A 12,022-nucleotide genomic window follows, 5' to 3' on the forward strand; every position below is an offset into this window, starting at 1 on the left:
AATCCAGCAGGATGAAAATGAATGTCGTGCCAGAGAGCAACTAGAGGATGATGAGCTACTTGCAAGGGCACTTCAAGAAAGTTTGAACGTTGATTATCCTCCTCAACATGGCAGTGATTCTTTATTTAAACCTGCTCCCCAAAGTTTTCCTCCTGGATTCAGGTAATTGTGGGTATGATCACATTTTGAATCATTTTATATACGCGCAAAATTCTGCTACATGTTTATAATCAATGAAATGAACCATGATACAAACATGGGCACTTGTTAAGCAACCAAAAGGGAACTAAAAAACAAGTTTTGAGGGAAAAATATCACTTTTTACAATTTCAAAGTATGAATTACACAACTTTCAAGACTTTTTTTTTTTACATTTAGATTCTTAACAAGTGCCCTTGGGGCAAGGTCATTTGTTAGCATTTCCCTAAAAACAATGCCATCATGTAAGGATGTCTTATATGTTACCTTAATTAATGAAATCTAAGTAGAGATACAAAACAGTGTCATATAGATATAATCTTCTTATGTTTTCCATTGTATTGTAAGTTCGGACTGAGGATTATACATCTCATCAAAATGAATAAAAAACTTGATTACTACGCTACGCCACCCACCTAACTGATTTAGACTAACATATGGCATTCATTCTTATTCTTATTTTATGATTGCCTAAAAATTGAAATATTTACCTCTGTTGCAACAACATGGATTCATATAGTGTAAACACCTTTGGAATTCTATTTTCATATTTTCACAGATATTTTTTTCCTTATTAAAAATGAAAAATAAACCTGGTTCTGGAAAATTTGTCTGCAGAACATGTGCTGGCTGCAATGCTGAGATTGGCCATGGAAGATTTTTAAGTTGCATGGGAGGTGTCTGGCATCCGAAATGCTTCCTCTGCAATGATTGCTGTCTTCCAATCACCGATTATGAGGTTAGAGTTTCTTTTTCTATGCTGTTTGCTCAACAAAACCGAGTTTAATCAAAAAAATTTGAAACTTTATTCAGAAATTCATAAGTTAGGGTCTTCAAATTGTCTATCTCTTTTCTAAGTCAATCTCAATATGATTATGAATAATATTTGAATATCTATCCGTTCCTTTCAGTTTTCTATGTCTAGCAACCGTGCTTACCATATATCCTGCTACAGGGAGAAGCATAACCCAAAATGCGATGTTTGCAAGAATTTTGTAAGTATCTTCTTGATTGGAGTCTTTCACTTGCAGTTGTCTATTAGAATTAGTCAATTCAGTATCAAAGTTTTCTCTTATCATGGACATGCTTTTGAAATTGCGCTACAACATACATATGCTTTGAATAGTAATGATATTGAGCTGTTAACAGAAGCATGACATAATGTTTATTTATTAGCATGATTAACTTCAAATTTCGGTCATAGTTGTTTGTATCATACTTGAAATTTGAGAACATTTTCAATCATACAAGAGTATAAGTGAAAACATCATAAGCCGTTTGGGTGAAAGTTTGAAGCTCACTTTTCCTCCTTACTAAAAAAACTAGGCCTATCTTTCTATAAGAAAGACATTGCAAGCGATGCGTGTTGTATGGTGAATGATAATTCTTGATTCTTTCATTACAGATCCCATCTAATTCAGCTGGCCTTATTGAGTATAGAGCTCATCCTTTCTGGGTCCAAAAATACTGCCCAAAACATGAGCACGACGACACTCCTCGTTGTTGTAGCTGCGAAAGAATGGAGGTCAGTTATATCAGCTCCCAAAACATTTCATCCTGTTGTTACTACTTAGGAGCTACCAACGATCCAATGTTTTTGTCTTTTCCTATTATCTAATACAAAACTTTCTAACCCATGCAGCCAAACGATTTAAAATATATTTTGCTTGATGATGGTCGAAAGCTATGTCTCGAGTGTCTAGACTCGGCAATTATGGATAGTCGTGAATGCCAACCTCTCTACCTTGAAATTCAAAATTTTTTTGAAGGTTTAAATATGAAAGTGGAGCAGCAAGTTCCTATGCTTTTGGTTGAGAGACAAGCACTGAATGAGGCCATGGAAGGAGAAAAAATTGTACGTGTTAATGTATTGAACTTTCATTTGCACAATATTGTTACTTCTGTTCCTTTTTCCTTCCTTCTGTTTTTCTGTTATCTGAACTTCAAGTTTTTATTTTTCTTTTTGCTATCGATTGTAGGGTCATCACCATTTTGCTGAAACTAGAGGACTCTGCTTGTCAGAAGAGCAAACTGTTGCCACCGTAGGGATTCCTTGCTTTCAAATTTAAGTCTTCACACACTTTTAATCCCGATATAAAAGATTTGTGTATTATATAATGATTTTATAAATATTTCATGTACTATCAGATTTTAAGAAGACCAAGGATTAGGGCAGGACGCCGAGCCACAGACATGATAACCAAGCCTTATAGACTGACCCGTCATTGTGAAGTGACAGCCATTCTTGTTTTGTACGGCCTTCCGAGGTAACCTTATATGTTCTACTTTCACAATGTAATGCTTGCACATGACATAACTGTATATATAATTCAAGGATTTTATGTTTGTAGGTTGTTGACAGGATCAATCCTAGCTCATGAGATAATGCATGCATGGCTAAAGCTTAAAGGTATTTCAGCTCTTCCTTGATGCACATCATGCAGAAAGTTTATATTTTTGTTTCATGGTGTTAAGTTGGACAAAATTTATGATTTTTTGACAGGTTATCCCAATCTGAGTCCAAAAGTTGAAGAAGGAATCTGCCAAGTCATGGCTCATATGTGGTTAGAGTCAGAGCTCTATTCTGGATCCAGGAATAATGATGCCCCATCTTCATCTTCATCATTGCGGTCCACCTCTTCTGCATCATCGAAGAAGGGTAAACGGTCTGATTTTGAGATGAAACTCGGTGATTTTTTCAAACACCAAATTGAGACAGATACCTCATCAGCCTATGGAGATGGATTCAGATTGGGCAACCAGGCAGTACTTAAGTATGGACTCAAAAGTACCCTTGATCATATCCATACGACCGGAAATTTTCCGAGTTGAAAATTTGAAAGGCTGCATAACTTTTTCGCCAGTATGAACTGATGCCTTATTTCGGTCGAAAGTGCTGCCTCTCTAGTCCCTCCATCCCCTCAGATGAAACATCAGTTGTCGGATTAATCTAACTGTTGATAGTGTTGATATGAGTCATTAGATTAATTTAACTGTCGAGTTTCTGATGGAGTTCAGCTGCCAATGCCATCATACAAATTGTTTATAAATATTAATGTCTTAAAAAGAACTTTTTGATAATTCCATAATAGGAAGTATATTGAATTGAAGGAAAAGTTACCATAAACACTTTATAGGAGTATTCTTTTATTACTTAACCTGATGTCTGTTGGTTACTCATCTCGGTTGGGTGTTAAGTTAATTTTCAAATAAATAAATTTGAAAAATGATTTGATTAATATTGAAAGAGTAATATTTTGATCAATTTAAATAGTGTAATTTAAACATAAAAAATACTAGTAAAATTTAATTAAAATTACTCTTGCAATTAAACAATAAAGAAGATATTATACAAACTTTTCATCAATTAGTATGTAACTATTATATCAGCTATATAATCATGAATTCAAATGATAATATTAAAATTTTCAAACAAGATAACATGTCAATTAATCAATTTTAAACGACTATATTTATAATCTATTTTTTAAAGGAGTAAACTCATGTTTAACAAACAATAAATAAATATGATTGTTATATATATAGAGTATGGGCAGTACAGTTTATGATTTAATGATGACTTAATATTAGATATTTACATATATATAACAATATAAATTGCAAAGAATGTCAAGAAAAAAAAAATCCTAATCCTTATTATTAAATAGAATAGAATCAAAAGTATGAGTCTCTAAAAAATTACCCTATAAAGAAAACATATTAAAAGTTTCTACAATGTAATATTCAGTTAACGTCTTAAATTTTAAACAATTCATTATCTTGAACAAAACAAAAGGATTGATATTATTATCATTTGACAAAAATAAAGTTTAAATAACAAATTAACAATAGAAAAGAGGACTACATTAGGTCCGCATTGAGTCTAATAAGGCTAAAAAAGTACAAATAAAAGGGGGTTAGGACCATAAGAGGGAATGAAATCAACAACTCTAAGATAGATATTTGATAGAATATATTGCAAGTTAATTTCTACAAAGGTCATTAGAGTGAGTAAATATAATTTTTTTTTGTAATTGTTTAGTAAGTCTTAAAGTCTTTCTTACCTTGAATTGAAAGACTATTCTTTTATTTTAAATGTGTTTACATAAAAAGAAAAAAATGAATTATTTGAATCATGGTTGATGCGTCAAAGGTTCTCAATATGGAAACATGAGAAACTAGAGGTATTCACATGATCTAAAAAAATTAAAAATTGCACAAAATTAAATTATTTTTGTCATTTTGTGAAAACGGTACGAATTGAATTGAATTTTAAATTTATTTTTCAAAATTGAACCAAACCGCAATCATAAATTTTAATATTTATTTATTGCTTTAATATATTTCATTTATATATTATTTGTTGATTTTTAATTTTATTGCTAATAATACTTATTATTTTAATTTATTCTTTTTCATTGTTAATTCATGTGTTTCAAATATAATCGATCATTATTATTCTATAATAATAAATTTAAGTGTATTATATATTTATATTATACATTAAATCTACTATTTTTTTTATAAATATTAATATTTTTTTCTTCAATTATATTTAAAATTAATCTAAATTAAACCACTTGAAATTACATCACCTCCGAGTCTTTTTAACATTGTCATTCAAGTAGGGATTACAATTAGACTCATACCCACTGAGTACCCGCAAAAAAAACCCACAATGGGTAGAGTAAAAACCCGCATAATGGGTATGAACATGGGGACAGGTAATTACCCGCAAAATTAAACGGATATAGGTGCGGGTATGGATACTATAGTACCCACCACACTCCGCACCGGCACTTATATAAATATATTATTGTTTAGTTTAATTAATTGTTTTCTTTTATGTTTTAACATCTATTAATATAATTGGACCATTACAATATTTATAATTGAAACATAAACGTTTGCAAATTTTTTAAGAATCAGATTATGATAGATAGGTAAATAATTGTGATTTTATAACTAATAGTTATATCTTATTAATCGTGTCTTTATAATTATACTAGCAATTTTGTATCAATTATCTCAGATAATATTGTCGCATAACTTGCAACTTCACAAAATATTATTATGCATATTTAGATATATATTGTAATGAGTGTTCATTTGAAATATTTTGAGTTAGAAAATATTTTGATTTATAATATTATATGATTGGATTTAAGATATTTGAATAACTTTCAAATTTAATCACATTAATATCATTTGTTTATCGTTTTTTCAAGTTAAAATATGAGTAACGGGTATGGGTACGGACTATTCTTTTTCATTGTTAATTCATGTGTTTCAAATATAATCGATCATTATTATTCTATAATAATAAATTTAAGTGTATTATATATTTATATTATACATTAAATCTACTATTTTTTTTATAAATATTAATATTTTTTTCTTCAATTATATTTAAAATTAATCTAAATTAAACCACTTGAAATTACATCACCTCCGAGTCTTTTTAACATTGTCATTCAAGTAGGGATTACAATTAGACTCATACCCACTGAGTACCCGCAAAAAAAACCCACAATGGGTAGAGTAAAAACCCGCATAATGGGTATGAACATGGGGACAGGTAATTACCCGCAAAATTAAACGGATATAGGTGCGGGTATGGATACTATAGTACCCACCACACTCCGCACCGGCACTTATATAAATATATTATTGTTTAGTTTAATTAATTGTTTTCTTTTATGTTTTAACATCTATTAATATAATTGGACCATTACAATATTTATAATTGAAACATAAACGTTTGCAAATTTTTTAAGAATCAGATTATGATAGATAGGTAAATAATTGTGATTTTATAACTAATAGTTATATCTTATTAATCGTGTCTTTATAATTATACTAGCAATTTTGTATCAATTATCTCAGATAATATTGTCGCATAACTTGCAACTTCACAAAATATTATTATGCATATTTAGATATATATTGTAATGAGTGTTCATTTGAAATATTTTGAGTTAGAAAATATTTTGATTTATAATATTATATGATTGGATTTAAGATATTTGAATAACTTTCAAATTTAATCACATTAATATCATTTGTTTATCGTTTTTTCAAGTTAAAATATGAGTAACGGGTATGGGTACGGACACTTAAATATCCAGAGGGTGAAGATACGAATATGGTATGGGTATTTTTTTAAATCGCAGATATGAAGACGGGTAATATAGTACCCTACCCATTGTCAACCCTCCATTCAAGAGAGTGCACAAAGTTTTCTTTTTAAAAAAAAGTGAGGGAACCAAGTTAACCACCACAAAAGAGTGCGTAAAAAATAACATGTCTGAGAGAGACAGCATGCGATACTGTTTAATGATTAATTGCCATAAGTTATGCTGTTTGCGTATTAATGGACTGAATCTTAAAAATAGAAGTACTTGACCATTACCAGAATCATCACCTATAAATCCCCAATAGAAGTATTGCCACACACCTACAAAGGACCCATAAACATTTATCTTGAAAGGAGTATTCCCGATGAGGAATAGTGACTTTTTCTTCCCTATATGTAAGAAGTGCTTCTATTTGAAAAACATGGATAAGATTGAGACATTGAGAATGGCACCCCACACAATTAGTTTCTCTTTCACCAGAACTTAAACACGAATTTAAATTTTTAACTCAAACTCCACGTAACTCATGAGAGTCGTGTCAGTAGCAGGTATTTAGACCCCCAAAAAATAAGGCATAATGCTCTGTTATCTTATAATTATAACTAGGTCTAACAATGTTAACAATTCATTTAAAAAAAAAGGTATACTAACTAATTTAAAGTAATGAGGCTATATACCACTATATAATATACAGCACTAGATTTTAGCATCAACGGACATGGCTTGTGGCGAGGGTACCTCAAGCTTATTTTTATGTTTTTTAATACCTATACCATAATCTATATTTTCCTTTAAAAGAAGCTTTTAAGAGAATGTTAAAACACATTACACCTTTATTTTTTTCCAAAATAAAATAGAGGCATTAGATAATTAAGAGAGATTCTATGACAAGATTAACAACAAACATTAAAAACCAAAATTGTTGAACAAAACTAACACACAAGTCTATTATAAATTCATTCCATAAAGATTTAAGCAGCAATTGCTTGTTGGGCTGCAGCCCTTTTTCTAGCTTCTTCGATGACTGTGAGTTTAATACCCTTACCCTTGGGAAGAGATACCCATGGCTTTGTCCCCTTGCCAATAGTAAACACATTGCCCAAACGAGTTGCAAATTCGTGTCCAGTGGCATCCTGAACGTGGATTGTCTCAAATGTTCCCTTATGCTTCTCCCTGTTCTTGATCACTCCAACACGCCCCCTGTTCCTTCCACCAGTAACCATAACTACATTGCCAACATCAAATTTGATGAAATCAACAATCTTGTTTTCTTCCAGATCCAGCTTAATGGTGTCATTTGCCTTGATGACAGGGTCTGGGTAGCGGATAGTGCGGCCATCATAAGTGTTCAGGTATGGGATACCTTTCTGCCCAAATTGCACAGACCGAACCTTGCAGAGCTTGAACTGCCATGTACATACATCACAAACAAGGAAAACATGTAAGACAAAATTGTGGCAAAAATACATTTTTAAGTGGTCCAACTCCAAATTAATATAATAAAATTACATGGGCAAGAAATAAACTATAAATATACCAAACTTAAACACAATTAGAGACATTCACAGAATGCTATTGAACAAAATAACAGATTATTGCACAAAGAGGACAGATGGTTGTAAAATAATCAGTAAGCAAACAAAGTTACCTTTGCCTCATCATCTCTGACTGAGTGGAGACGGAATCGGCCTTTAGTGTCATAGAGCAGGCGAAAGTTCTCATTTGTTTTCGGGATTGACACAACATCTGTCAAGAGACAAATTTTATAAGAAACTAAACCATGCTCACAGCCAAATCAAAAGAACTGTAGAACTTTTGCACTAGGGTACCAAAAATCATGCAACATTTTTAATTACAACTTCAGCTCAAAATTTTCATATAAAACATGCAAGCCATTAGCAATGTTCCATATACTGGATAAAATTGACCGTCTATTGTAACAGAGTCAATAACATAAATCCACGGGATTCAGTTATTATTTAACTTCCAATTCAATACTCTAGACCGAAGTACTATTTAGTTGCAGCACCCAGTTATACACAGGGAGTCATCAAACTCAAAAAACCACAACGATAAAAATTGTAGCAAACAAAGATCTCAAGAATTTTCTATAAAGCTGGTTACATCTAAAATAAATTGAGCAGTTATTCTAAAATATGACCAACAGCGTACATACCCATGAATCCAGATGGATAGGTCTTGTCAGTCCTAACTTTGCCATCAACAAGGACATGGCGTTGCATCAGAATAGCAATGACTTCACGGTAGGTCAAAGCATACTTCAATCTGTTACGCAAGATGAGAATGAGTGGGAGACATTCCCTGGACTTGTGTGGTCCAGATGAGGGTTTTGGAGCCTAATCAATTCACAAACACAAACAACATTAGTATTTGAAAAACACCCAATTACATTAGAATTCAGAAATAATTAAAATATGATAAAACTTTCACTTACAAAAGCACCACCCAATTTGTCAAGCATCCAATGTTTGGGGGCATTGAGCCTCTTCAAATGCTTCTTCAATCCTCTTGCCTATTACAATCACAAACATAAAAATTCAAAGTTAAAAAACACTAAATAATGAATCTAATAATCAAATTCAACTATATACGGATAAAACCTAGGCTCAATGTTCAAATTAATAACTTCCTAAGCTCCAAATAAATTTCCGTATCGTAGGCATAAACCAAATCATGTTCAAGATCGAAGCTTCCTCCACTTTAGTAAATAATACACAATGTAAACGAATAACAACAACGTGATTTAAACTCTAAACAGATAATAATACTGATTAGGTTCAAATTAATCAGAAAATGAAGGTTGAATAAGAGTAATATGAGATTCAAAAAGCATCAGAAAGAAAAATTGAGAGACGAGAGAGTAATACGAACCATTTTGGAATTACAAAGTTAGGGCAACAAAGTGAAGAATGGAAACAGAAGCTGCGCCTCTCTTTGTTAAGAAGCAAACCCTAATTGAAGATGCGTGGATATGGGCCTCGTGGCCCATATTAAATATCCCGTTTATTAAATTGGGCCTTAACGTAGTGCTGATTGGGTCTATACCTTTCAATATGTTTTTTTTTTCCTTTTTGGTGTTTATACCTTTCAATATGTTAAAAGTTATAAATTTAATATTTAATATTTAATCTGTTATATTTTATAATAAAGCACGGTTTTTCTATAATATTTAATCTTCAACATAATGGTTTTAGTGATTGGATAAATAAAAAATGGTAAACAAAAAGTTATTAGGATGCACTTGAAAATTTATTTATTTATTTAGATTTTTTTTGCTTTATAATATAGTAGATATAAATTATTAAAATATTATAAAATGAGTGCCTAGATCTATCTAAATACCCAAATAGAATAAACTTTTTATATAAGTTATACTCTTATACCAAGTTAAAAAAAAATTATAATCTTATACTTTACAATTCGATTTTCAGTGTTATAATTCTTAACAATCTAAAACATAATATTTATTTTAATAACATTTATCAATTAAATTAAACTTTCCGTGTCAGTTGGTATAACTTTTAGCAATATATCATAAGTTATTATGTACACAATTTTGTCTCCCGCCAATATATTTTTCTCATAATTAAAACATTCACTCAAGAGTTGCTCTTTATCCACCTAATTTCCATGTTTTCACCCGCAAACATTCAAGAAAAAGAGTATATATATATATATATATATATATATATATGAACACATCCATTGAAAAAGGTGTTTTTTTAGAGTGAAAAGAATAATTATCAACTTTAATTTAAACTAACAAAATTAAAAATTTCATTTAGATATATGTGTCTCTCTATTATACCTTTAATTTATTCAATTTTTAATTTTCTTTTAATTTCATTTTATGGAACTTTAAAAGAAAAACAACCATATTCGTAATACACCGACAGTAAAACTAATTTTATGACATATCTCAAGAGTTTATTTCTAACTTGAAAAAAGAGGTAAATTCGAAGACACTTATTTATATACATGTATTTGTATGTTATATTGATCAATCCATAATCTTTTTTTTGTCTATTTTCCCTTTTTCATTTGATAAAATTATTTGACTTGAAAATTAACAAGGACAAAAAATCAAAACTTACATTTTTTAGAATATAAAATTATTATTTTTATTAGAATTAAAAACAAAATTTTAAATAGTGTAAAAAAAAGGAAATGGTGAAAATGAATAGAGAAGATAAACTTATTTAACTATATTACCTATTATCAATTTAGTTATATACTACTTTGACCTAATAATGTGTTGTAACTTTTTGGAATTATTTTATATGAACAAATAGTGTGATTTTTTTTATTATTAATAGATGATATTCGCTACATCACTCAAAATGTTTAATTTTAATTATATATGTTAAAATATATATAAGAGATGATTTGTAATTGATTAAAAGTGTAAAATATTTGACACTAATTAACAATAAATTAAAATTAATATTTAATGTGTTCGCACTAATGTTGAGTACTCCATTTGTTCCCAAATATAAATAATAAATTGGATGTATTTGATTCAAATTTAGAGTAAATACTTCAACTTTTTTATTTATATTTTGAGACGGAGAAAAATATATTTTAATAAAAAAAATTATTGTATTCCTCAATTAGTCAAATATAGGCGATTTTGACGGTAGATAACTAGATATATTATAAGATGAATATAATTTTAAAATAATTAAATTAAAATTATTGTATTGTATTTTATTTAATTCATAAATATTATTTAAGTGTCATATCATTTAATTAATGTCAATAGAAATAAAAAATGATTTTAAAAATAAAGAGACTAAAAAATTATTTTTGACTAAATAAGAGAACGAAAAATAATAATGTGAATCATGAAAAAAATTAAAAATTTTTCAACCTTTTTTCTTTAAGAAACTTTACAATTTTCACAAAATCCTCAAAAGTCTTTTCTTTTAAATAGGGGTGGGAATAGGCCAGACCAGGTCAGGCTTTGCAAGGCATGAATATGGCATATGATTAATTTTTTAGGCCTACGGCCTATCATAGACTTTTTTTCGGTTTGGCCTGACCTTTTTAAAAGTTTGGTCTGGCTTAGAAGCCTATTTAAAAGCATTATTCATATTAAAATATTTAAATGCTCTCCACATACCAATATCAATGTACATATCTATATATATTAAACAAAAAATAATTTTTCTAACAAAATAATTTTAAAAAAATATGAAACAAACATCCTTTAAACCCTAAAACAAAATTCTTGCCTTCAAAGAATAGATTTTTTTTTTGAAACAAATATACCAATTATTACCTCTCAAACAAATATGAAAGGACTACTGAGTTATTGACTAATTGAATGGCTACCGAATATGGAATGACTACTGAGTGATTGTCTAATTGATATAATTTAAAATAGGAAATAATATTATTAATATAATAATAAAAAATAACATTAATAAATAATTAAATATATATAGGTCGGCCTGTGAGGCCTAATAGGCTTCTTTATAAGCCTGAACCTGGCCTATTTAAATAAATAACCTTTAAAAATAGCATGAGCAGACCATGCCATAAGTAGGCCAGACCATAGGCCCCTGTCGGACGACCTAGCCTATTTTTATCCCTACTTTTAAACGAGGGGATTAATAAGTCATACGAGAGATTCCGTAAAAACAAAAAATGGTCATGTAGAGATG

The 12,022-nt window shown here is 29.7% G+C and overlaps 2 protein-coding genes across 4 annotated transcripts in view; one reads left to right on the forward strand and one right to left on the reverse strand.

Moving 5' to 3' along the window:
* The window catches only part of LOC101504663 (protein DA1-related 1-like), a 5,267-nt gene extending 1,889 nt beyond the window's left edge, over window positions 1-3,378 (forward strand). For all 3 annotated transcript variants that reach the window (XM_012719001.3, XM_012719000.3, XM_012719002.3), the window contains 9 exons: window positions 5-162; window positions 817-937; window positions 1,110-1,193; window positions 1,604-1,723; window positions 1,841-2,053; window positions 2,178-2,240; window positions 2,347-2,465; window positions 2,550-2,608; window positions 2,702-3,378. In XM_012719001.3, the coding sequence (XP_012574455.1) occupies window positions 5-162; window positions 817-937; window positions 1,110-1,193; window positions 1,604-1,723; window positions 1,841-2,053; window positions 2,178-2,240; window positions 2,347-2,465; window positions 2,550-2,608; window positions 2,702-3,030 (1,266 nt within the window). In that variant the 3' untranslated portion in view covers window positions 3,031-3,378. The remainder of the gene's footprint in view (window positions 1-4; window positions 163-816; window positions 938-1,109; window positions 1,194-1,603; window positions 1,724-1,840; window positions 2,054-2,177; window positions 2,241-2,346; window positions 2,466-2,549; window positions 2,609-2,701) is intronic.
* Window positions 3,379-7,145: 3,767 nt separating this feature from the next.
* Window positions 7,146-9,362, reverse strand: LOC101513447 (small ribosomal subunit protein eS4z). Its single transcript, XM_004511939.4, has 5 exons — window positions 9,228-9,362; window positions 8,791-8,868; window positions 8,512-8,692; window positions 7,984-8,081; window positions 7,146-7,741 (listed from the first exon to the last, which is right to left on the reverse strand). Exons 1-5 carry the CDS (start codon window positions 9,228-9,230, stop codon window positions 7,307-7,309), a joined length of 795 nt encoding a protein of 264 aa, XP_004511996.1. The 5' UTR covers window positions 9,231-9,362; the 3' UTR covers window positions 7,146-7,306.
* Window positions 9,363-12,022: the final 2,660 nt, after the last annotated feature.

The sequence above is a fragment of the Cicer arietinum genome, chromosome 8 (assembly GCF_000331145.2).
Source record: "Cicer arietinum cultivar CDC Frontier isolate Library 1 chromosome 8, Cicar.CDCFrontier_v2.0, whole genome shotgun sequence".
NCBI lineage: Eukaryota > Viridiplantae > Streptophyta > Magnoliopsida > Fabales > Fabaceae > Cicer > Cicer arietinum.